This window comes from Siphateles boraxobius, unplaced genomic scaffold (assembly GCF_051911475.1).
Source record: "Siphateles boraxobius isolate OS27281-9 unplaced genomic scaffold, OSU_SipBor_1 47, whole genome shotgun sequence".
NCBI classification, from domain to species: domain Eukaryota; kingdom Metazoa; phylum Chordata; class Actinopteri; order Cypriniformes; family Leuciscidae; genus Siphateles; species Siphateles boraxobius.
In genome coordinates, this window is record NW_027509108.1 from 3,132,770 (window position 1) to 3,160,531 (window position 27,762).

The 27,762-nt window shown below is 40.6% G+C and overlaps 3 protein-coding genes across 3 annotated transcripts in view; 1 reads left to right on the plus strand and 2 right to left on the minus strand.

Annotated features, from left to right (window-relative positions):
* Positions 1–9,564, minus strand: part of LOC143710421 (B-cell receptor CD22-like) — a 41,357-nt gene extending 31,793 nt beyond the window's left edge. The window contains exons 1-6 of the mRNA XM_077201376.1: positions 9,466–9,564; positions 9,122–9,179; positions 8,279–8,632; positions 7,941–8,180; positions 6,881–7,135; positions 6,518–6,753 (exon numbers count right to left, since the gene is read on the minus strand). Of these exons, the coding sequence (XP_077057491.1) occupies positions 6,518–6,753; positions 6,881–7,135; positions 7,941–8,180; positions 8,279–8,632; positions 9,122–9,167 (1,131 nt within the window). The 5' untranslated portion in view covers positions 9,168–9,179; positions 9,466–9,564. The remainder of the gene's footprint in view (positions 1–6,517; positions 6,754–6,880; positions 7,136–7,940; positions 8,181–8,278; positions 8,633–9,121; positions 9,180–9,465) is intronic.
* LOC143710510 (B-cell receptor CD22-like) overlaps positions 1–27,762 on the plus strand; it is a 773,497-nt gene that overhangs the window by 585,136 nt on the left and 160,599 nt on the right. The gene's annotated exons all lie outside the window — the stretch shown is intronic.
* LOC143710496 (Fc receptor-like protein 1) lies at positions 19,878–27,224 on the minus strand. Its single transcript, XM_077201440.1, has 6 exons — positions 26,957–27,224; positions 25,743–26,149; positions 25,583–25,628; positions 20,511–20,600; positions 20,364–20,423; positions 19,878–20,176 (listed from the first exon to the last, which is right to left on the minus strand). The coding sequence occupies exons 1-2, from the start codon at positions 27,222–27,224 to the stop codon at positions 25,869–25,871; spliced, it is 549 nt and encodes a 182-aa protein (XP_077057555.1). The 3' UTR covers positions 19,878–20,176; positions 20,364–20,423; positions 20,511–20,600; positions 25,583–25,628; positions 25,743–25,868.

A 27,762-nucleotide genomic window follows, 5' to 3' on the forward strand; every position in this document is an offset into this window, starting at 1 on the left:
TCGGAGTTTCTCGTTGAGTTCCTCTCTGGTTCTTTTCTCTGACTGCACTCTTTGGTCTATGTGCAGATGAAGATCAGATAGGGCAGTTTGAAGTCTTTCCACTTCCTTCTGTAGCTCGGGGTCGTTGTCATCCTCGGCTTGCATCCTTAGCGTTGCAACTTCGTGCTCCAGGGCGATGCGGCTCCTTTCGTGGAGACGTGCTTGTGCGATCAGCTGGCAAGTGAGGTTGACGTATCTGACCGGTCTTTGTCGTGGGAGCTTTGGCTTGGTTTGTGCGCCATCAGCCTGTCCACGTCTGCGATGCTCTTGGCTCGGGGTTCTGAGTCACTGGCGACCTTGGTCAGGAATGGAGGTTTCATGAATCTCAGCCATGTCTCCAGGTTGTCCCAGCGGGTTGTGGGACTGTAGGACCGGAACATACTGGCTTCACTGTAGGCGAGAGGAACACAACACACACACAGAGAGACCAATGGAACTAAATTGCCCCTTGGGGATTAATAAAGCTATCTGTATGCAGGTTCGTTCTACGTTTAACAAGCTATAATACGGGCTATGCCGCGTAAGAAAATTTTGGTTAACTGATGCCGACAGTTAAATCATTTGGTAGGACAATTTGGGTAGGTCAGCATGGGCTGAATAAAGATTTTTAACGGGGCGGTAGCTTAGGGGTCACCTGTTGATGCTAACGGCTTGGTTGTCAAACTATTATTCAGCGTTCCTTGTTGTCTCAGATAGGTTCTGTCTCTAAGTGAACTGAAAGGAACAGAGCACAACAGAAAAGAGCAATGGCAAGATAGCAAAGTTTTAAGTAACATGCAACCATCCAAGACGGAAAGGTCTGTAATGAAATGGCGTTAATAGTACACAGGAAGTGTTACAGGGGAAGAGGAGGCCTAAGCCTGCGATTTGTGGCTAGGAGAGTAGGAGGGAGCCAAACACTTCAATGACCGGGGGAATCTCTAGATTCTGTGGCCAATACTAAGTGATGGATTTAATACCTTTTCTAGTTTCCCTGGGGTGAACTGAGGTCATTCGGGTTGGAGTCAGCATTTTGGTTGGTCTCTCTGTCGTCCCCAAACACTTGACAGCAGTGTCCCGGGCCCTTCCGCATATCTGTACCGATGTGTGCCCTCACGCAACCCGACCTTGAACACAACCGGCAGTGCCAAATTGGTGATGTCGTGTTGCGGGCTGCACCAACGGAGAAATACAGGAAAGTCCGAGACCCGTGCTCAGTCAGCGCTGGTGACGCAGGTCAGACGAACCAGCCAGCTGGACCCCAAGCAGAGATGACTGTCAAATCACCACAGCACGAGAGAAATTTCTACCTACAAACACAAAACAGGATGAAGGACAAGTGAACCTCAACGTGAATTAAAGCTCTCTCTATCTAAATCAAATTGAGTGTCTATTTTTTATAGAAAAATCAAAGGCAACGGTTTTACTAAAATTATGGTACAAACAAAAAGGGAATTATGACAATGTTAATTATCAGAACAACCTAGCCTCCATTCAGAGAAGAGATTAAGTGCAGCAGGAAGAGCACAGGAGGAAGCAAGCTGTAGTGGCGCGTTTGGGCCACTAAGGGTTTGGGCCACTTCCTCCTAGTGGTCAACCTGGCTGACAGAGAACTTGATTTAAATTGCATTCAAACTGGTTTAAATACAATTCAAATCAAGCGTATGCATAGATGTTAAGTAACTTCTAGAATAGTAAGGATACAGTTGTCATAACGTATCAAATACATAACGTAACGTATCAAATCAAAATTATTAAAAATAATTTGAAAAAGGAAATATAGTAATAAAGCCATAAAACCATTCCCAACAGGAAAGGAGACTTAATTCAAATTGATCTTGAAATTTGTTTGTTTCAAACCAAATTTGATTAAGTGTAGGAAATTAAAGGTTGGCATTATATTTGATGATGATCACGACTACGGTGAGGTATCAATGATAATAACCAAAATAAAACCAACTGGGAGAAAGCCACTTCAGAAAAGAATGATTGTTAGGACCTAAGTGATGAGCTGACGTAGAGGGGGGGAGGCCACAAGGGGCGCATTCCTCCTAAGTGGTCATCAGAAACTGGTACCGCTTACTTTTAAATTTTAAATTCAACTGTGGTTTGAACCAAATTCAAAATAAGTGTACACAGTCGGGAGTGAAATCATGTTAGTAAAACTGGAACTTGCACATGCATTGAAAGTTAGAAACACAATTTCAGAAATTCACTGGAAAAATCTGAAATTGTGATGAGAGAGATTGTTTAGGAAAAGACGGCCTCGTTACTAGTGTCCACGAGATGGCGCCATTTCGCTCATGGAGGGTAAAGTCAGGGGGCGGTGCGTAATTCGAGAACTGTCAAGCACTTAGGCCTAAGGGCTGCCCTCTAGTGTTTGTCAGCGGAATAACAACCACCCTGCTTCCATGTGTGATTCAAATTTGAGCGTGCAGACGTTTTGTTTTCTGTAAGATCACACTTATCCAAAATAAAATCTCAGCGTTTTTTTTTTTTCAGCTATATTTCACAAAACGGCGTGGCAGGAATTTTTTCTACACACACACATAGGGACAACCGGAATTAGGCATCGGTTTTTCAATTCCCACATAAACAATTAGCGCTATTATTCACACGTGTTATGAATTTTAAACCTCGGCGGGTTTTTTCTATTCGACACACGTGTGCACGGAAGGATTTCTTCGCTTCCACACACTAATATGGACAACAGGAATTATACGTCTGTCGTTCGAATCCAAATAACATTTATCAAATATCACTTATGATTAAAAATGTTTTTCGGTTTTGGATTTTTTGGTGCTATATTTTAACAAACACGTCTGGCAGGATTGCTTCGCTGCGTCGTGCAAAAATAAAACAGGAAATATTCGTCTGTTTTTTCGACTCCCATGACATTATCAAATAGCACTTATGATTAAATATGCTTTAGGTTTTTTACAATTGAGTAGCTACGTCAATGTTTAACCAGGAGTTCATCGTTAATCTAACGATTATAATATCAGGCCTTTCTTAAGAATAGTGAAAGAGCATCGTTTCACTAAATCTAGTCTTCACCCTGACAGAAGAATCTCGTTCGGACAGGGGAGTTTAACATTAAAACGTCACAATTCAAAAGAGGTTTCTTCGTCTTTTGTTGGACAAATTTAATACTATGAAACTGCAGTTTTACTTTTAGTTATTAACAATGGCAAAAGGAATGTTAGACATTATTTTGCAGCTGTTAATGTGCTGAACTGGACTCGGCTTTGTGCCTTTAATCAGTCAGCCAGTGAGTTCGCGTTGCGTTCGCTCACTCGAGGCGCGCGTACATTATTAAATCACAATATAGACATCGATTGAAACTGAATTGCTCAAAAACAAGTTTAAAATGTGCCCGCATTATTCTCCACCATTATGTAAAGACTCTGGGCGGATCTAATCCGTGGGGAATTTGCATATCATAATTAATAATTGGTAATTAATAATTATTCATACATGTTTGGATTAGATCAGTCTTACATGTTAATAAAACTCCCGATAAGGGATGATATGTAATTTTACCTGCATGCATGCTTGTGTATCCTTGCACTTAACCACAAGTTGATTGCAATTACCTGCACGGACCACGTTTTACAAACCAGGCAAAATTAATTAGCTCAATTGTCAGACTAATATCTGTGGGAATCCACAATATCATCTTACTTTATAGGATTTCAGGAAAAGCAATTCTGTGGCCACAAGAATTGGGTTTCCTGCCCTATAAACACATACTCTTTAAAGTATCTTTAATTTGTAAGCTTGTTGCTATAAGATCTTTTGGCACTTAAGGGACTTAAATGAGCAAAAAGGCAGTACATCAATCAGATGAATATAATGAATTTAATAAGGCAGAACTACTTATGTATTTACTACGGTTACATGGGATATATGTATTTACAAACATAATAAACAACAATACACGATAAGGCATCGATGAATGAGAAATGCATAGAGTGTGGACAATGGAAACACGTGTGAGAGGGGAAGGGACAGAGAGAGAGAGAGAGAGAGAGAGAGAGAGAGAGCATTGGCAACATTCCCCTGACAGTCCCCTGCCTGTGACAACACGAAAACATCATCTTAATGCTTCTTAGAAGCTCTATAAAGAGATATACTTAAGTTTCTGGGTCTCTCTGTGTCGCGGCATTCCTGCGCGTGCGTGAGCGGAGTCCTTTAGGAAGCGTCACTGGGTGCTGCTTGGCGCGCGTTGAACGGAGTTTCCAAGTCTTTGGGGTAACATTACCAAAGGAAAATAGTTCGGCTAAGTTTGTTTCACTTTGTGGAAGTGAACAGAGTCGACTACGGAAAACAAAACTTTGACTAACAAAGAAAAGAAATAAAGATCTCTACGGGGAAATCACGCGGAGTTAACGTCACATCTTCGCATGGCTGGTGAAGAAGCGTGTGTGCGTCTCTCGCCACATGGTCACGTGCGCGTGTTTATCCTTCAAAACGAGCGCGCGCTCGTTTAAAGGTCCCTTGTAGATGGATTTGCTGAAGAGATATGTCACGCGGTGTTCTTTTCACTCGTCGATTGGAATTAAACACGGAGACTTATCTAAGACTGAAAAACACAAACTAAACTAGAAACAAATAAAAGAAAGGCGAAGAGCTCGCCCGGAGGCGAGACCCTACATTTTTGACAGTCAGAGTAACAGAGAGACGAGCGGAGGGGGGAAGCGTCATTTATCACCTTGGAGAAAATCCGGCCTCTTCCTGTTGACTTGGCCAATTAGAGGGTTGGAATTTCACAGGTGGGACTTTGGTTTTTATTGCTCTTTGTCTAAGAGAGAGACATTTGAAACCGACGAAATTAGGGTGTTTAAGAGCAGAATCTTCACAATTCTTATAATACTAATGTGTCACAAGTTTAGCAAAATGTAATGTCAATTAACAAATGGGGAATGAAGATTGGAGTTTATCAAGACCAAACTTGCCACAAATGGATTTGGTTAAACATTAGTTGGCCAAGTTTAAAACATTATCGCATTAGAGTTGTCGAGAAACATAGACCAAACCACCAAAAGGCAACTCATGAAATAGGGAACTTAGATACATTGTTCATACAATTCTCAAGTGGATATATAATAGCATATACTGTATATATATGAATACAGGATTCATTTCTCCTCCTTGGTTAGAATTCAGAGAGGGTGGCAGTTCTGTGAACATTCCTTTGGGTCGTAAACGCCGTTATCTAAGAACACCAGTGATGTTAGTTTTGGTCTCTTTTCACTCCAAAGATGGAAAACATAGTAAACTATGTTTTTCATTAACTTCTTACATATATTTGGCTCGAGCAAGTTGAGCGATTTCGTTTAATACCAATCACTCCGTGTTTGTTACGCATACAAGGATATATATAAACTCTTAGACCTTTATAGAAGTCCGCAAGGTTCAACTACATAACTAACAGTCCTAGATAGACAGGATACAGTATAAACTTCAAACATACAGGAATACATCATGTATACATTTCATAATCACTCATTTCTGGGTTTTAATGTTATAGATGCATATATGTGTGTGTGTGTGTGTGTGAGTGTGTGTTGTCCATTTGCGCATCTGGCATTCCTTCCTCGCTGGGAGGGGGGTTTGGAGATAACGGTCTTCTTGGATGTTGGCTCGCGAACAAATCAGGATCGCGCGAGGATCTCTGTGGGGACTCATTACGCTGTAAAGGTGTCACAAACTAATCTACCCTCCAGACTGGCTGGCGCTAACGGAAGATTTAGAATTGGAAGAGTCATAGGTTGGGGTTTTAGAAACCCCTGTTAACGTGTGTTTATTGTGTTAAGGAATGCTGACTCCATGATTCTGCGCTCATACCCTACAATAATAAAGACTCTGGCTAGGGCACAAGACTCAGGAACAGAACCACCAACATCAAGGTACAACAACACAACATTAAGAACTCACAAAGACTGAACAAGACACAGGGCTTAAATACATACTGGACTAACAACGAGACAAGGGACACCTGTGAACATTTAAACAATCAACCAATGACACAACAGACAGGGGAACACAAGGCAAGATCACCTGACTAGAAAAGAACCAGGAACAAGAAACAAAACCCAAACTGTGACACAAATAAGCTGTAATTGATTTATTAGTATCATTCTGTGGTTTTTTGGCAATCTCACCTTATACTCGTGTATTGCAGATCTACAGTTTATCCTTTTCTTATTACTGTTAAAAAACAAATGGAAACAAGCCATTTCATGTTTCATTTAATAATCAAATGTACTTCTGCATTAATTAAAAGCAAATTATATTACTCTTTGTTGATCATTTTATATTTACATTTTATACAATACGATGATGATGATGATGATGAATAATATTCCTACACATGCCACTGTGATCCCCAACCAGACGAGCCAACCGGCACCACGACCAACTGAAAGAGGGAGAATATCATAATTAAATCTAAAAACTAAGAATGAAGTGTGTTAATAAAAGCTTCACCTGTGACAGTTACAGCGTCTGATCTCTGAGATCCATGTTGATTGTGAGCCTGACAGTAGAAGCGTCCACTCTGTAGTGCACTGAAACTCTGTCCAGATCCAACAGCTGAGGTTTCATTCTCCTTAAACCAGCTGAAGTTCAGAGCCGGAGGGTTTGAGTCACTGATGCAGTTCAGAGTCACTGAATCTCCCTCCACTATTACACCAGATCCATTTATCAGGACTGAGACGCTCCTGGGTGGGTCTAATTACAATTAGCAGATTACTTTTTTTTAAATAGAATTTTAAAAAAAAGCTAATATTACTAATAACTAATGGACTCAATTTATCAAAATAGAAAATTTGCATCTTATGTTTGATCATAAACTCACACATGACGTTTAAAGTCACAGCATCAGAGTATTTCTCTCCATGTTCATTGATGGACTTGCACTTGTATTCTCCACTGTCATCAGAGCTGATCTTTGAGATGTTGTAGATTCTTCCAGATCCTACAAACGTTCCTCCTTTAAACCAGCTGATTTCTGCAGGAGGGTTTGAGTCACTGATGCACTTCAGAGTCACTGAATCTCCCTCCACTATTACACCTGATGGACTGATGGAGATCACAGGTTTCACTGGAGGATCTACAGGAGAAATATATATTATCAATAAGCACTTCCTATTTCTGTTCTTACACACAGATGGTAGGGAAAGAATTTAGCATAACATGAATCCATGGATCCTTGTGTCAAAAAATCATGTCACATATTAAGAAATATCCAAAATGAATGACTATACCAGACAAAGAGCTGAATGAACTGAAGGCTTAAATATGCACAAGGGAGGAAAATCAACAGAACAAGGAACAGGTTTTTAACTAATTAACAACTATGGAAACTAGCAATTACAAAAACTAATAATTTACTGCCATTGTGAGAATAACATGTAACCATGTAATCAATAACACATACGTTTGATAACAAACTATTTTAAAACATAATATAATCCAATTACAATTACTTTAAAAAAATCTGATTACGTAATCCAGGTTACATGTAATAAGTGACTACCCAGCTCTGACTGCATTATGCAAACTCATGTTTTTCAAAAATTTCTTGCATAATACTGATTGCCACACACAATTTGTTTTTAAATGTGTGCATTATTTGACCTTTAAAGGTGTTTAAATGCTTATTTTACAGCTGTTTGAGGGTGTTGTGTTTAAGGTGTAGCGTTGTCATGACAACAGAGTTGTAAAATTGAATAATACTGAATATAATAGAAATTGTTAAAATCACACATATTGTTCATGTCTTGTGGCTGTACTATTGAAACAGTGAGTATTTTAATGTTTTAAAGATTAGCCCCAATTACTTCCATTTTTAAAGAAAAGGAGGGACGAGTGAACTCTACTGGCTTTGGAAAGAAAACTTTAAAGAACATACTCACACATGACATTGATCTGAACATCAGGAGAGATGTGAGTGTGTCCGTCTACAGCACAGCTATATCTGCCTGAATCCTCTCTTCTGACTGGATTGAGGATGAGTTTGTTACTCTCAGTTAATATCTTCAGTGAGTTTCTGTACCAGATGAATGTTGCTCTGTCAGTCAGAGCGCAGCTGCTTTTACATGTCAGACTGACTGAATCTCCCTCTGTCACTCTCTCAGGAGACTCCACCTGAAGATCTGAACACAACACACACATTATATCTAGTGCTGCTGTCATACACTGATTATTATTCAACATAATGCACAGAAGAAGAGATAAACCTCACCAAACTCACCTGTGACAGTAAGATTCACTCCTGGTTTACCAATCCATTTCACATCAGGTTTATCAGTGATGAATCTGAAATAGTACATGTGTGAATCCTGCAGTGTCACATGACTCAGTCTGATGTTGCAGTTCTGCTGTTTATCTCCCAGATACTGAAGCCTCTGACTGTATTCAGTGTCCTTAGACAGATCTGGAAACTCTTCATGATCTTTTACCAGTGTTTCGGTCCAGAAAACTTTCTCGATCTTATATCCAGTAGGGTATCTATAAGTGCATCTCATTATCACTGTTGAGTCTTTTAGTGCACAGATGTGTGAAGGACTGTAACTCACACCCCAATCACCCGACTGGCTACAAACTCCTGAAACACAACATTCACAAGGAAACAAGGTTGGGAAACAAAAAAAGAAGGAAACAAATACCTATCTCTGAGTTAAACAGGACCATACACTTTCATTAAAACTTGTTTTTTTTGTTTTTTTGTTTTTTACAAAACTGGTGTTTATAAATGACGAATTACACTTGTGTTATGATCTGTGTGAAACCAGACATCAGACAGACGGTGATGAAATGCAGGAAGCAGAACATTGAACACTAACCATGAAAATCTTTCTGTTGTAAATGTTAGCAGCTTCCGCGGTTAGCATTATATCAGCAAAAACATGAATAATACACTTTTGTTCGGAAGCAACAAATAAATCATACAAATGTCCTTACATTATAGTAGATATTTTCCCAGTTATATATTTCCTGGGGTCAGCAGCAGTGCTAACTGATCCATGTTAACTAGCCAAAACCTTATTCTCTTAGTTAGTAATTAACTCGTATGTCATTTCCAGAAGAGACTCACCTGGAATCAGGAGCAGAAACACCAGAGCAAGAGTTATCAGTGACATCACCACAGGAAACTAAATCATTTACACAACAGTACAACATGTCAACTTTTGTTTCATAAAAACTATGATAACAGCAGTGTATTAGATCATAAACAGTGCAAAAATGATTAAAAATACTTTAAAATCGTTACTGTTAGTAGATTTCCACGATTGAAACTCATTTAAAGACAACATTAGGAACACATGAGCTCCGGATGTTCAGAGGTTTTTATGGAAGAAAATGTTTCTGACTTCAATTTTCTTTTGTGGAGATTCATTAGTTAGACAATATTAATGACTGAACAAGTGTAACTCTTACCGTTTTGTAGTTTCAGCCGCTGTAAACACACTCCAGGAGAGTGAAGTGCAAATGCAAGCTGAAAACTTTCTTCTGCTATTTTACAGTTTTTTTCCTTCCTCTTTGTTAAGTCTATTTATCGGACCCACGCCGAGACAGCAACAACCCACATGAAACTACTTGTAAAAAAAACAAAGATAAAACACTCTCTCAAGAGGATTGGTTTAAAAAAAAAAACGTCTAAATTGCATGACTACAGATCTTCCATTACAAAAATCAGTGTGAAGAGAAAATTCCTGTCACCAGGATTAGATGCTGTTTTTCAGCTTCCTGTAAAGTGTTTTTCTTTCTTTAAGACAAGGAGTTCTTCATTTTTGTGTTTACAAAATAAGATCAAACTGTGTTTACATGCATGTTCAGTAATATTTTACACATCCTTGAGGCAGGAACATACAATTGCCTTCCTTTATAGAAGAATCAGGAAACAACACGATGGATGGATGGATACAGGGATGGATGGATGAGTGTATGGATGGATGAAGGGATCGATGGATGAAGGCATGGATGGATGGATGAAGGGATATTTGGATGAAGGCATGGATGGATGGATGAAGGGATGAATGGATGAATGGAGGGATGGATGAAGGGATGAAGGGATGGATTGATGGATGGATGGATGAAGGGATGGATTGATGGATGGATGTATGAATGAAGGGATGGATGGACGAATGGATAAAAGTATGGATGGATGGATGGATGGATGGATGAAGGGATGGATGGATGGATGAAGGGATGGATGGATGATGAATGTGTATGGATGGATGAAGGGATGGATGGATGATGAATGTGTAGATGGATGGATGAAGGGATGGATGGATGGATGGATGGATGAAGACATGAATGGTTGGATGGATGGAGGGATGGAGGGATGGAGGGATGGATGGATGGATGGATGGATGATGAATGTGTTGATGGATGGATGAAGGGATGGATATATGGATGGATGATGAATGTGTAGATAGATGGATGATGAATGTGTAGATGGATGGGTGATGAATGTGTAGATGGATAAATGAAGGTATGGATGGATGTATGGATGGATGATGAATGTGTAGGTGGATAAATGAAGGTATGGATGGATGTATGGATGGATGAATTTGCGCATGCGCGTGCGATCTGTGTTTGTGTTTGGAGCTCCGTCGAATTGATTCATTAATCCCTGATTTTCTTCTTTACCACTCATTTATAAACAAGCACTTTCTATTTTTATATCATGTGAACTTATCCTCGACACTATTCCTTATAAAAAACAATCGGATTGCTTTGATATCGCTACTTATATCCAACTTTCCGAATCTCGGCTACTAGCCTTTAGCCCGCTAGCATTTCACGCGTGGCCTCGCGCCTATCGACCCTCTCATTTTACACCCGTTTGACTGAAAGGATACGGGTTATATCCATCATTTCAGTCCTAAATTAGTAGTGATATTGGTAGTATCACTACTAATTTACTGTTCATCTGTTATAATGGCGAACATATCGGATGTGTGTCTAACGTTACCTCTGAGTGCAGGTGAGGACACATTCGAGCTGGTTTCGGTACGATTGGAGCTGGAGTCGGTGGAGAAACAGATCCGCGTTCTGCTGGTGAAGCAAGCCGAGCTGCGAGATCGGCGATCAACGCTTGAAACATCACGCGCCGATGCTCACAAGTCAGTGGTTAGTAACTTTTTGACTCCGACTTCGTCTACTCCGTGCGTTTCTCTGCCCAGGAGAACGCGATCATCTCTGCCTTCATTCACTCCGGCACCGAGGCAACACCACGGACCCTGGGTGATCCCACAGCGGAAGACACGAGCCAGGACCAGACCAAGGACTTCCCCCCCCCTCCCGGTCTTCGAGATCTCCACCCGGAACCGCTTCTCCCCTCTTCGCGAGCCGGAACGTGACGCCGCCGTGATCATCGGCACTTCCATGGTCCGTCATGTCCGTGCTACCTCAGGTAAGCGTAAGGTGCGCACTCACTGCTTTCCTGGTGCTCGTGTTCTTGATGTCGCTGCACAGATTCCCGAGATCCTGAACGGTGACGAGCGCGTCGGAGCTGTGGTCCTACACGCGGGGACGAACGACATCAGGCTGCGGCAGACGGAGGTTCTGAAGAAGGACTACAGAAGCCTGATCGAGACGGTTCGCAGCACATCGCCTGAAGCAACGATCATCGTGTCTGGACCGCTTCCCACGTACCGACTAGGACAAGAAAGGTTCAGTAGATTATTTGCTCTAAATGAATGGTTAATGTCATGGTGTAATGAACAGAAACTGCTCTCTGTAAATAATTGGAATCTGTTCTGGGAGCGACCTAGGCTCTACCGTGCTGATGGCCTGCACCCCAGCAGAATCGGAGCGGCTGTTCTGTCGGACAACATCTCCAAGACGTTACACACCATATGACTAGTAAGTCAAAGTCCAAATCACAGTCTTTGCTGTCCCAACTTAATTGATATAAGTAGTGTAGAACATTATATAGAAACTGTGTCTATTCCTCGCTTAGTGAGGCCAAACAATAAATCTAGTGTAGGATCTAGCAAAAATCTTATTGTAATTAAACCAGAAAATCTAAATATCAGTGAACAAAAACAATTTCTAAAGCTAGGTCTTCTAAACATTAGATCGCTCACACCTAAGGCGGTTATTGTAAATGAAATGGTCACAGATAATAGTTTCGATGTACTTTGCCTTACTGAAACCTGGCTTAAACCAAATGATTATTTCGGTCTAAATGAGTCTACTCCACCAGGATACTGTTATAAGCATAAGCCCCGTCTGATCGGTCGTGGCGGCGGTGTTGCAACAATCTATAGAGATATTCTTAATGTTACTCAGAAAACAGGTCACAGGTTTAATTCGTTTGAAGTACTTGTGCTAAATGTTACGCTCTTAGATGCAAGAAACAAATCCATATTATCTCTAGCCTTGGCTACCCTATATAGACCTCCAGGGCCCTATGCTGATTTCCTAAAAGAGTTTGCATACTTTCTCTCAGATCTATTGGTCAATGTCGATAAAGCAATAATTGTTGGAGACTTTAACATACACGTAGATAATACAAATGATGCGTTAGGGACTGCGTTTACAGATTTATTAAACTCCTTTGGGGTCACGCAAAACGTCAGTGGTCCCACTCATCGTCTAAATCATACACTAGATTTAATTATATCATATGGAACCAATCCAACTGATATAAATATTATACCGCAAAGTGATGATCTCACTGATCATTACATGGTAACTTGTATAATACGTACTGCTGAAATTTGTCACGTTGCGCCACGTTATAGACCAGGCAGAACAATCCTTCCAACCACTATAGATAGATTCTCAAATAGCTTACCTGATCTATCTCAGCTGCGCAGTGCACCCAAACAAACAGATGAACTAGAGGAAATGACTAGCAGTTTGAGCACCATGTTCTCTAGTACACTAGATATTGTTGCACCAATTAGATTAAAAAAGGTTAGAGAGAAAACTAAAGCACCATGGTACAACAGTGCTACGCATGCAATCAAGAGAGAAACTCGTAACTTAGAGCGTAAATGGAAACAAACTAATTTAGATGTCTTTAGAATCGCGTGGAAAGACAGTATGTCACGTTATAAAAAGGCTCTAAAAGCAGCAAGGGCTGAGCATCTCCGCAAACTAATAGAAAATAACCAAAATAATCCAAGGTTTTTATTCAACACCGTGGCTAGACTAACAAATAAACAAACATCACCAGAGCAAAATATTCCGTTACAGTATAGTAATAATGATTTTATGAATTACTTCAATGAGAAAATAGAAAGCATCCGAAACACAATTGTAAATATACAATCCTCTATGATGTCTTATGATTCAGCCTCAATTATGGCCCCTCTAGAACAACTACACCGCTTTACAACTATAGGACAGGAAGAGCTAAATAAACTTATCATTGCATCTAAACCAACAACATGTTTATTAGATCCAATACCCACTAAACTACTGAAAGAAGTGTTACCTGTAGTCGAAGAGCCTCTTCTTAATATTATTAACTCGTCTTTATTTTTAGGTCATGTTCCAAAAATATTCAAGCTGGCAGTAATAAAACCTCTCATTAAGAAACCGCAATTAGATCCAAATAACTTAGCAAATTACAGACCCATCTCAAATCTTCCATTTATGTCTAAAATACTAGAAAAAATTGTGTCCGCTCAATTGTGCTCTTTCTTACAAGAAAATGATATCTATGAAAAATTCCAGTCGGGATTCAGACCGCATCATAGCACAGAAACTGCGCTAGTTAAAATTACAAATGATTTACTTTTAGCTTCTGACCAAGGCTGTATCTCAATACTAGTTCTACTCGATCTAAGCGCTGCGTTCGACACTATCGATCATAAAATACTCCTGGATCGACTACAAAACTACACTGGTGTTCAGGGACAGGCATTAAGCTGGTTTAGATCTTACTTATCAGACCGTTACCATTTTGTCTGTCTAAATGGGGAAAAATCAAAGATAACGTCAGTAGACTATGGAGTGCCGCAAGGATCGGTGTTAGGCCCTCTGCTATTCTCAATATATATGCTGCCACTTGGTAATATTATAAGAAAACATGGAATTAATTTCCACTGTTATGCTGATGACACTCAATTATATCTCATCACGACCAGATGAAAACACTAACTTATCTAAATTGACAGAGTGTCTAAATGATATAAAATGCTGGATGACGTGTAATTTCCTGCTATTAAATTCAGATAAAACGGAGGTACTACTTATTGGTCCAAAAAACTACCCACAAAATCCCTTACAATACAACTTTAATTTAGAAGGATGTCCTGTTACTTTATCCACTACAGTAAAAGACCTGGGTGTTATACTAGACCGCAACTTGACTTTCGAAAATCATATTTCATATATTACAAGAACAGCCTTTTTCCACCTTAGAAACATTGCTAAGCTACGCAACATGCTATCTGTTTCTGATGCAGAAAAGCTAGTTCATGCATTCATGACCTCGAGACTAGATTACTGTAATGCTTTATTAGCTGGCTGTCCTGCATCCTCAATCAACAAGCTACAGTTAGTGCAAAATGCAGCTGCTAGAGTTCTTACTAGATCAAGAAAATATGATCATATAACACCTATTTTATCATCTCTACACTGGTTACCTATTAAGTTACGTATCAATTACAAAGTATTCCTACTGACCTATAAAGCCCTAAATGGTTTAGCTCCTGTGTATTTAACAGACCTTCTATCGCCATACAATCCATCGCGCTCTTTAAGATCACTAAATTCGAGGCTTCTGGTCATTCCTAGGATATCTAAGTCCACTAAAGGAGGGAGGGCGTTCTCGCATTTAGCTCCGAAACTCTGGAATAGCCTTCCTGATATTGTACGAGACTCAGACTCGCTGTCCCAGTTTAAAACTAGATTAAAGACGCATCTCTTTAACCAAGCATTCACTTAATGCTTAACCTTTGATACTGCTGAATCAGTTCGAATGCATTAACATTATGAACATCAGCTATGCTAATTATTTCCCATCTGCCTTTCTGCTGTTATCTCGGGACGCTAGTCCCGAGGTAAATAGCGTTCGTCAGCTCCAGTTTGTATCCAGCCTCTCACGGAGACTTCAGATGCCCCAACGCCTGTGAAGAGACGACTCGACGCCTGTGAAGAGACGACTCAAAGCCGGCGATATGTTATGCCATAAATTAATACTTGATTAACTAACTGTATTTTTCTATGTACATTTCCGAAATGCAATTTCTGTAAAGCTGCTTTGAGACAATGTGTATTGTGAAAAGCGCTATACAAATAAATTTGAATTGAATTGAATTGAATGAAGGGATGGATGGATGATGAATGTGTAGGTGGATAAATGAAGGTATGGATGGATGTATGGATGGATGAAGGTATAGATGGATGATGAATGTGTAGGTGGATAAATGAAGGTATGGATGGATGGATGGATGGATGAAGGGATGGATGGATGATGAATGTGTAGGTGGATAAATGAAGGTATGGATGGATGGATGGATGCATGAAGGGATGGATGGATGGATGGATGGATGGATGAATGGATGGATGGATGGATGAAGGCATGGATGGTTGGATGGATGGATGATGAATGTGTAGATGGATGGATGAAGGGATGGACGGATGGAGGGATGGATGGATGGATGAAGGGATGGATGGATGGATGGATGATGAATGTGTAGGTGGATAAATGAAGGTATGGATGGATGGATGGATGCATGAAGGGATGGATGGATGCATGAAGGGATGGATGGATGGATGGATGGATGCATGAAGGGATGGATGGATGGATGCATGAAGGGATGGATGGATGGATGGATGGATCCTCAGTGTGTTCACACGACCCATCGAGATACGAGGTCTGAACGAGGGAGACTGGCTCTTCTGGACGACACCAGCGCTCATGTTCTCACGGCTCTCGTCTCTAGACTGGCTCCAGAAGACTCGGGGAAGTACTGGTGTGGTGTAGATATCAATCTCCTGCCGGATTTTACCTCTGAGATCTGGATAACGGTCAGCAAAGGTGAGATACACAACTGAAGACTCACTGTCCTACTGAAAATACTTAATATATACGAGCGGTTTTGAAGGGATGGATGATGAATGTGTAGGTGGATAAATGAAGGTATGTATGGATGTATGGATGGATGTATGGATGGATGTATGGATGGATGAAGGGATGGATGGATGATGAATGTGTAGGTGGATAAATGAAGGTATGGAACTGTTAAAGTTAAACTGTTATACATTAAAATGCCCATAAGTTTCAAGCATTATTTTTCACCATCATGATCAGGAAGTAACTCTCCTAATACAATGAAACCGATAGCTATATACAATTATATTACACAAAATCAATGTTTTAAAATGCTTATTGTACTGTTCCTTAATGTATGATTATAACATACGTATAAAGTTTGACGTTTTGTGTGTAATAAAAGTATGCTGTTTCGTGTCTAAGCAAATTACGCTCCAAAACGTTAGGTGGCGTTACTCGGTTTAGAACGTAAGCTCCGCCCCTTGCTTCCGGTCCTGGCGCTGGTGTTAGAACGTAAGCTCCGCCCCTTCCTTCCGGTCTTGGCGCTGGTGTTAGAACGTAAGCTCCGCCCCTTACTTCCGGTTCTGGTGCTGGGGTTCTGAAACTGGTGGTGCTGCGGGTCTGCAGCTGGATACTATAGGACGCAGTGCTGCAGTCACTGAAATAGTTTTTGTTTTACCAATGTGTCAAAATCTGCCAAAAGTACTCAATCTCTTCTAGGTTACAAAGTTAGCAAAACCTCATTGGTCCAGTCTATTTTTGTGACAGCTAGCTCAAAATACATGTCTGTACCCATAGTGCCGTGAAATCTATTAAAACAGCACCGCTATTTCTTGTGACCGCCGGAGAACACCGCGCGGAACCAAGGCTAGCATTGTGCTCTATCTAGCGCTATCTAGCTACAGCAGTGACCGCGGCGGACCAGAATTACACAAAAGACATGGTTTACCTTTACTTTATTCAATGCAGAACTGTCAATAATTTCTAATTATTTTAAGCTTTTGAGGTTTTTGGTGACGTTTTAAATAGTAATTCCCATAGAAGTATGTAGTAACACTTTAGTCATTGCTAGTTAGTTACCATGATCTTCACTTTAGAATACGGATCCAAATAATTAGTAATTCCCATAGAAGTATGCAGTAACACTTCAGTCATTACTAGTTTGTTCCCATGATTCTTACAGTAGTTACTAATCAAAAGCCAATCCTAAAGTGTAGAATCTTCTAATCCTTCACAAGATATTTGCACACACATATATGAGCTGGGAGACATACATAAAAAACATATTTTTTGTGAGCTAGGTTAAATAATAAACTCACTGTATATGGTATTTGGATGGCTGATGACTCAATATGTTCCAGTCGTCACCGTGACTCTAGTGATTCAATGCCAGTCCAGAGGAATCCCGGAAAATTGGCCGCAGGACGAGTAAGGTCCCGACAACTACATTTAAAAATAAATTTCTTTAAAATTATTCAGTTGATAAATAGTTTTTTAGGAGAGAGCATAGGCTAATTATTTCCCAAATCATCAAGTCTGCTATGCTATTACATATTGATAAACCTTGTGTATTTGTTTACAGTAGCAGTTAAAATGTTAATGTAGTGCTAGCCATTTGTCCTGCATTAGTTATTGATTAGTTTTGCATGAATTATGAAACTTTTTCAGTAGTTCTCTAGGAAGCATTAAAAAAATAGTAGTTATTTATTAGTTAATAGTGAACTACTACTTCCGTCTGTGTGCTATTACTTACTAATTAGTTAATTAGAATTTCTTGTTAGTTAATAGTAGTTACTAGATTGTTAAAATTGTGTTACTCGTTTGTTCCTGTGTAGTTATTCATTAACGAAGGAACCGTATTCTAAAGTGTTACCGCTAATCCTTTTTGCCTCCCTTTAATTCGAATACATCCATGAACATATTGGGCAGTTTTGAAAAGTGCTTTCAATGTAGTCCGTCTTATACAGCCTCAACAAAAATGTGTTTCTACCCAGAAATATAAAATGATTTACATGAGATGGCAAGATGAGAGAGGGGGTAAAATCTTTTTACAACATTTCAACATTGTTTCAATATCCATTGTAATCGAAATACCATTGAAATGTTGATCTCTAGGAAAGATTTAAACGTTGTTTCAATGATAATAGAGGGTGCAACATGATGAAGAATCAACATCAGAGTTCGGCGTTGATTCAATTAATTTATCGTTGACAGCGGGATGTTGATTTAACATCGTTTCAATTACTATTTGCTATCTGGGTTGTTTTGGAGTTACGTTTATTCATCTTATTGACTAGCCTGTACAGTCATGTTAACCCTTTAAAGTCCGCACCAAGAAAAAAGTGATGGAAATCTTTTTGTTTGCATTTCTTATCTCCTTATGTCGCTAGTAACCACACTCAATGTATTTTTTTTTCAACACATCCCATAATTTTTGAAAATATCGGCCTCTACCAAATGGTTGAGATGTCACTTAATGGTAAAAAAAAAATGGTACCGGAATTCATACACATACTTTGCCATACTTTTTCATTGCCCATCATAATTTATGATCAAAACCTTTTCTAATCTTGACAAACACATTGTCAGAAAGGTCTGAGTCTAAAGGTTCCATATTTTGTGACAAAAGTGATATTTGGACACAAATTTATTAATTTGTTACAGCAGAATGCATACAATTAAATTCAATGGAATTTATGTCATTTTTGGTATTACGCCTAAACAAAATCTCATGGGAACTTCAATTTTTGTGATATCAACTTCAACTTTGGAACAAAACTTGGTCAGATATATGGCTTTGATTTTATAGTAATTTTATAGTAAACATATTTTGTAAAATATATATTTTATATAAAAGAAAAAATTTGGTTGAATGTAAATTTAAAAATTCCGTAACTTTTTCATACTTTTATTTTTTGAAGTAGGTTACTTTTACTTCAACAATAATCTGTTGAGTGTTTTCTTTAAAACAAGACCAAACTTAGGTCTTTATTACAAAGCATGCTTGAATTACAACAAGTTTTAATAGTGCATTGTAATGTCCATTCTCAAAAAGGGGGGTGACAGTTAACCGCTATGTGCCAAATCAACCATTTGGTTGAGCATGTTTTTGAAAAATTATTAAAAACATACTTAAGTTTTTTCATGGCACCAAGTAACATAATTTTGAAAAGTTAGGGCTCTTACAGTGTAATATGTAAAAAAAAAAACATATGCTTAGCTTGAAAAATTTCACCAAAAACAGTTCACATGGCTGGGGTGATTATTTGTTTCTGACAAATGTGGTTGAGCAGACAGTTAAAAAGGTTGTAATGTGCTTAAAGTTTTTATTCATGCTTGTTATTATTTGATTCACGCTTATTATATTTTGATCCGTGGCTGCAATACATTTTGGCGGGATATTGATCCCATACTGAAGACCTTCTATGACTGTAGTTCATCTGTGATCTTGTACTCTGTCACATGTTGGGGAGGGGGACTGTTGAAAAAGGAGAAGAATAAGTTAAACTTATAAAGAAGGCAGGTTCAGTGGTGGGGATTGTGTTACTCACCTTATAATAGTGAGATAGTGCAAGATAGAGGGATTGGAAATAGTCTTTTATGATGAATTGAGATTTTCATCCACCCTTAATGAAACAGTTTGAGCTCTTGTGAGTACTCACAGCTCAAGATTATAAGATTACACAGCCCCGCTGTTACAAGGAGCGTTTTAGGAAGTCTTTTTTTCCCGCCAAACGATTAGATTGTACAACCAGCGTTATACAAGATCATAGACTATATTCTAGGATTACTTGGTTGTATATAATCATAATGCTTTGCAAAAATTGTCTTTTATCATTTAATGTTTTATTTGGAAAGGAATAAAGAGAAAAATCTGTCACATGGACGCTTTAATACACAGATAAAATGTAGAACATATTACAGAAACAACTCTAAACTCATTTATTAATTACACATTGACTGTTTCTTCATGTCACATGAATATAATCCATTACTTTCTGCAGAATGTAAACCCTGAAGATGCTTTTAATTTTCATTGGTAGTTGTGATGTGGATGTGTCCAGCGATGGGACAAAAGCTCAGTAAAGTTTAGCTTGTGCTTCATCTTACGGTGTCGTTTTGCTGTGGCTACAACAGAAATAACACACACATTTACATAAATCAACACTAAATGGTACAAATAATCTGAGAAAAAACAAATAAATCGACTCATATAATCCATCTTGAAACAGAAAGAAAAGACTGTTTAGTTGATTGACTACTGAGGACATTTTCTTTATTGTTTGATGAAATTGAGAAGCCTTGAGAAACTTACTGACAGATTCTGATATTCAGAAGAGCCCGACTGGTGAACAGCAGGTCTGGGATGAACAGTCTATGGCAAAAACACATTGATTATTTACTATCTGACTTTTGAATGCACAAACTCTTTTGCACGTGTAGTTTTTGACATTTCTCTTACTGTGAGTGTGTCGTAAAGGTCAGATGATCTGGTCTTGAGGTCAAGAGCTGTATATGTGTCTTCACTGGGATCAGTTCTGGGATCATCGTTCTACAGGGAAACAGAGAGAAGGACTATCACTATATTGTTACGGCTGTTTCACAGCAGCGGCTCCAAAGCTACATATAAGCGAGCAATTCTTTACAAAGACAACTATAAATTTGATTTTAGAAGTTGGTAAACCATATAAAAGGTAAACAACAAAACAACCAAGAAAACAGCTCCAATCTTGTCGTTTCAGTCATAGCCTACTTTCGATGTTTACAAGACTGCAAGCTCCGTGGATACAAAAACAAACACACACAAAAACCGCACACTCGGGTTTGATTTGAGTTGTGCTAGCCTATGTAGCTGTCTGTGTATATTTCATAAACTAAAAGAAAGTTTATATATAATATTTTCTGGCTGGTTTATTTCTATTTTTTATAACAGGCCTACACCATACTACTTTCACCCAACCTGAATAATTCAAAATAAGTTTAAATGGGTAGCTTAAATCTTCTATAAATATTTTTGAGTCTTCATTTTCTTTTTTCCCCTACTCCAGTTCCTTTTTTTTTTGCCTTCTCCAGTTCTTGTTAAAACTCACTAGACATGCTTAGCTATTCTGTGCATTTTGGGCAATTTTTGTGTGAATCAAATTTATTTTGTCCATCAAAAGTGTGCTTTCACTTTAATTGAGCGTGAGCATTGCAGGAAAAATAGACTTGGCGCCGAAACCCCCGCGTCACTGCTGCTCACGCGCTGCTCCTGCTGAAACGGCCGTTACGTCCCATAACATAATAGCACTCCAGCACTATGGCAAGCCGTTTTAGCTTAAATTGTACCCAGCCCTACTCGTTGTAGGTAATAAAGCAGAAAAGAAACTGTGATCTGGAGGAATCCCTCTTCAGCTATCCCAGACATGTTGTTGTGTTAACTGCTGTTGAAAAAAAAAACATAATCTATTGCCGGAGTGACGACAACTTTAAGCTGTGTGAGTTTAAAGTGTTAAACTGTGTAGGGAGACGGGTGCCAATTTATTATGCAGTAGCCGCTACTAACCTTTTCTCCTGTTTTTCCTTCGTTAGTCAGGGAGAGAGGTAAGACAACTGTCTTTAATTTTTGATTTCTTTCGTTAGGGAAGTTATCTGGGTTTAAACGTTAGGAAGTCCTGTTTCGTTTGTTATTTTGACCTGGCCCCATGACGATCTGGTTATTTAAATTTGTTTACCTGTTTACTGATCTTTGTTTGTTTTATAAATATATTGGTTAAGCCTTTAATAAAGAAGAAAATAACTCATTAAGCATACTCGACCAGTTTCCTTTTTGTGACCCGGTGTTAAAAAAAGTGTGTTGTGTAAACCTTTTTGATCTAAAAGTGAAATGGGATTAGAGCTGGGATATAGGAAAAGGAGATTTCTCACGTTTATTTATTAGTTATTTTTTGGTTATCTTTTTTCTTGTTACTCCCTGTTTCAATCCCCTAGACTGAATAGGGAACGTAACAATATTCAATTTAGATTTTTTTTTTTTAAACGTACAAGATTTTAAATTATTAGCATGACAATCAAAAATATAATCACTCCACAGGCTCTACTTATGAAACAATGTACAATCCTGATATATATATATATATATATATATTCTACATGTACAAATTGTTATGATGAGGTGGAAGCAAGGAGGAAGCAGGATCCAATTGCAGCACACTTTATTTAATAAACTCAAACTACATAATAAAGACTCTGGCTAGGGCACAAGACTCAGGAACAGAACCACCAACATCAAGGTACAAAAACACAACATTAAGAACTCACAAAGACTGAACAAGACACAGGGCTTAAATACATACTGGACTAACAACGAGACAAGGGACACCTGTGAACATTTAAACAATCAACCAATGACACAACAGACAGGGGAACACAAGGCAAGATCACCTGACTAGAAAAGAACCAGGAACAAGAAACAAAACCCAAACTGTGACATAGCCCCCCCTCTATGGGCGGCTCCCGACGCCCATCAAAACAAAAAAAACACAAGTTCAGGAGGGTGGTGAGTGGAGGCGGTCTTGGGGGAGGGACGGAGGGCCAGGCTCGCACTGGGTCCAGGAACCAGGACACAGGAATGGCGAGCCTGAGCCACAGAGCCTGGGTGGACCTGGCTCTTGAGCGACCAGGGCAGAGCAGGATGCGCAGGCGGTGGCCAGGGCGGTGAAGACCCCTCGGGCGGCCACGGCGGCTAAGACCCCTCGGGCGGCCACGGCGGTGAAGACAGTCCATCGGGCGGCCAGGGCGGCGCAGACACCGGCTCAGGAACAGCAGACACCGGCTCAGGAACAGCAGACAACACACACACTGACTCTGGCTCGGGAACAGACAACACACTCACTGACTCTGGCTCGGGAACAGACAACACACTCACTGGCTCGGGAACAGACAACACACTCACTGGCTCGGGAACAGACAACACACTCACTGGCTCGGGAACAGACAACACACTCACTGGCTCGGGAACAGACAACACACTCACTGGCTCGGGAACAGACAACACACACACTGGTTCGGGAACAGACAACACACTCACTGGCTCGGGAACAGACAACACACTCACTGGCTCGGGAACAGACAACACACTCACTGGTTCGGGAACAGACAACACACACACTGGCTCGGGAACAGGCAACACACTCACTGGCTCGGGAACAGGCAACACACACACTGGCTCGGGAACAGACAACACACACACTGGCTCGGGAACAGACAACACACTCACTGGTTCGGGAACAGACAACACACTCACTGGCTCGGGAACAGACAACACACACACTGGCTCGGGAACAGACAACACACTCACTGGTTCGGGAACAGACAACACACTCACTGGTTCGGGAACAGGCAACACACTCACTGGCTCGGGAACAGGCAACACACTCACTGGCTCGGGAACAGGCAACACACACACTGGCTCGGGAACAGGCAACACACACACTGGCACGGGAACAGACAACACACACACTGGCTCGGGAATAGACAACACACACACTGGCTCGGGCTCAGGAACAGACAACACACACACTGGCTCGGGCTCAGGAACAGACAACACACACACTGGCTCGGGCTCAGAAACAGACAACACACACACTGGCTCGGGTTCAGGAACAGACAACACACACACTGGCTCGGGCTCAGAAACAGACAACACACACACTGGCTCGGGTTCAGGAACAGACAACACACACACTGGCTCGGGCTCAGAAACAGACAACACACACACTGGCTCGGGCTCAGGAACAGACAACACACACACTGGCTCGGGCTCAGAAACAGACAACACACACACTGGCTCGGGTTCAGGAACAGACAACACACACACTGGCTCGGGAACAGGAACAGACTCTGGCTCGGAGACGGCCATCTTGTCCGTAGACACTGGTTCAGAAGCGGCCATCTTGTCCGTAGACACTGGCTCGGAGGTAGTGATGTGAACAGTCTCTGGATCAGCAGAAGTGATGTGAACAGTCTCTGGTTCGGCCATCTTGTCCGTAGACACTGGCTCGGAGGCGGCCATTTTGTCCGTAGACACTGGCTTGGAGAAAGTGACATGAACCGTCTCTGGATCGGCAGACGTGACTTGAACCGTCTCTGGATCGGCAGACGTGACTTGAACCGTCTCTGGATCGGCAGACGTGACTTGAACCGTCTCTGGATCGGCAGACGTGACTTGAACAGTCTCTGGATCGGCAGACGTGACTTGAACAGTCTCTGGATCGGCAGACGTGACTTGAACAGTCTCTGGATCGGCAGACGTGACTTGAACAGTCTCTGGATCGGCAGACGTGACTTGAACAGTCTCTGGATCGGCAGACGTGACTTGAACAGTCTCTGGATCGGCAGACGTGACTTGAACAGTCTCTGGACTGGACGGGACCAGCGGCGAAGAGGGCCTCGGCTCTGGCTGGACGTGGCTGACGTGAAGCTCTGGCTGGACGTGGCTGACGTGAAGCTCTGGCTGGACGCGGCTGACGTGAAGCTCTGGCTGGACGCGGCTGACGTGAAGCTCTGGCTGGACGGTCTCTGGCTGGACGGTCTCTGGCTGGACGGTCTCTGGCTGGACGGTCTCTGGCTGGACGGTCTCTGGCTGGACGGTCTCTGGCTGGACGGTCTCTGGCTGGACGGTCTCTGGCTGGACGGTCTCTGGCTGGACGGTCTCTGGCTGGACGGGCTCTGGAACTGGTTTGACGGGACGAGATTCAGGCAGGACGGTGATCCTTGCAGACCGTACGGACCTTAGCGGGGAATCTGCCAAGCTGGACATCAGCCCTGAACGCCCATAGACCGATCCGGTGTCAGACCCGCTGACTGGCGTGACGCGGGGAAACTCAGGCTCTGCAAGTGCCGAACCGCCCAAGGAAAGGGCCAGATCAACAAACCCTTTCAGGGTCCAGCCAGTATGATCCTCCGGCATCACTTGAGCGATGTGCCAATCCAGCCCGCTACAAAACAGGTCCACGAGCTGGGCATCATTTAGCGCTCCCAGATGACAACACGCCAAAAAGTCCCTCACATACCTCTCCAAGGGCTGGCCATCTTGAGACAGAGATGATAGGAATTTCCTTAAGGCCTGGTTGCTAACAACTGCTGGATCCATTGGTGGTGAGTTCTTCTGTTATGATGAGGTGGAAGCAAGGAGGAAGCAGGATCCAATTGCAGCACACTTTATTTAATAAACTCAAACTACATAATAAAGACTCTGGCTAGGGCACAAGACTCAGGAACAGAACCACCAACATCAAGGTACAACAACACAACATTAAGAACTCACAAAGACTGAACAAGACACAGGGCTTAAATACATACTGGACTAACAACGAGACAAGGGACACCTGTGAACATTTAAACAATCAACCAATGACACAACAGACAGGGGAACACAAGGCAAGATCACCTGACTAGAAAAGAACCAGGAACAAGAAACAAAACCCAAACTGTGACACAAATAAGCTGTAATTGATTTATTAGTATCATTCTGTGGTTTTTTGGCAATCTCACCTTATACTCGTGTATTGCAGATCTACAGTTTATCCTTTTCTTATTACTGTTAAAAAACAAATGGAAACAAGCCATTTCATGTTTCATTTAATAATCAAATGTACTTCTGCATTAATTAAAAGCAAATTATATTACTCTTTGTTGATCATTTTATATTTACATTTTATACAATACGATGATGATGATGATGATGAATAATATTCCTACACTTGCCACTGTGATCCCCAACCAGACGAGCCAACCGGCACCACGACCAACTGAAAGAGGGAGAATATCATAATTAAATCTAAAAATAAGAATGAAGTGTGTTAATAAAAGCTTCACCTGTGACAGTTACAGCGTCTGATCTCTGAGATCCATGTTGATTGTGAGCCTGACAGTAGAAGCGTCCACTCTGTAGTGCACTGAAACTCTGTCCAGATCCAACAGCTGAGGTTTCATTCTCCTTAAACCAGCTGAAGTTCAGAGCAGGAGGGTTTGAGTCACTGATGCACTTCAGAGTCACTGAATCTCCCTCCACTATTACACCAGATGGACTGATGGAGATCACAGGTTTCACTGTAGGATCTACAGGAGAAATATATATTATCAATAAGCACTTCCTATTTCTGTTCTTACACACATATGGTAGGGAAAGAATTTAGCATTAACAACATGAATCCATGGATCCTTGTGTCAAAAAATCATGTCACATATTAAGAAATATCCAAAATGAATGACAATACCAGACAAAGAGCTGAATGAACTGAAGGCTTAAATATGCACAAGGGAGGGAAATCAACAGAACAAGGAACAGGTTTTTAACTAATTAACAACTATGGAAACTAGCAATTACAAAAACTAATAATTTACTGCCATTGTGAGAATAACATGTAACCATGTAATCAATAACACATACGTTTGATAACAAACTATTTTAAAACATAATATAATCCAATTACTTTACAAAAATCTGATTACGTAATCCAGGTTACATGTAATAAGTGACTACCCAGCTCTGACTGTATTATGCAAACTCATGTTTTTCAAAAATTTCTTGCATAATACTGATTGCCACACACAATTTTTTTATTTTTAAATGTGTGCATTATTTGACCTTTAAAGGTGTTTAAATGCTTATTTTACAGCTGTTTGAGGGTGTTGTGTTTATGGTGTAGCGTTGTCATGACAACAGAGTTGTAAAATTGAATAATACTGAATATAACAGAAATTGTTAAAATCACACATATTGTTCATGTCTTGTGGCTGTACTATTGAAACAGTGAGTATTTTAATGTTTTAAAGATTAGCCCCAATTACTTCCATTTTTAAAGAAAAGGAGGGACGAGTGAACTCTACTGGCTTTGGAAAGAAAACTTTAAAGAACATACTCACACATGACATTGATCTGAACAGCAGGAGAGATGTGAGTGTGTCCGTCTACAGCACAGCTATATCTGCCTGAATCCTCTCTTCTGACTGGATTGAGGATGAGTTTGTTACTGAATTTACTCTTAGTTAATATCTTCAGTGAGTTTCTGTACCAGATGAATGTTTCTCTGTCAGTCAGAGCGCAGCTGCTTTTACATGTCAGACTGACTGAATCTCCCTCTGTCACTCTCTCAGGAGACTCCACCTGAAGATCTGAACACAACACACACATTATATCTAGTGCTGCTGTCATACACTGATTATTATTCAGCATAATGCACAGAAGAAGAGATAAACCTCACCAAAGTCACCTGTGACAGTAAGAGTCACTCCTGGTTTACCAATCCATTTCACATCAGGTTTATCAGTGATGAATCTGAAATAGTACTTGTGTGAATCCTTCAGTGTCACATGACTCAGTCTGATGTTGCAGTTCTGCTGTTTATCTCCCAGATACTGAAGTCTCTGACTGTATTCAGTGTCCTTAGACAGATCTAGAAGCTCAACACCCTGAATTATTGGGCCTTTTGTCCAGAACACTTTCTCGATCTTATATCCAGTCGGGTATTTGTAAGTGCATCTCATTATCACTGTTGAGTCCTTTAGTGCACAGATGTGTGAAGGACTGTAACTCACACCCCAATCACCCGACTGGCTACAAACTCCTGGAACACACATTCACAAGGAAACAAGGGTAACACTTTACAATACAGGTGCACTAATATGCATTAATTCATGATTAACTAATGCACAGATAATCATTGTATGTT

Excerpts from the sequence above, each read along its gene's own strand:
- LOC143710496 (XM_077201440.1), bottom strand. The coding sequence starts at position 27,224 with ATGTGTGTGTTGTGTTCAGATCTTCAGGTGGAGTCTCCTGAGAGAGTG. Across the intron at positions 26,150-26,956 it reads TGTTCAGATCAATGTCATGT|ATCCTACAGTGAAACCTGTG; the intron begins GTGAGTATGTTC and ends TTTCTCCTGTAG.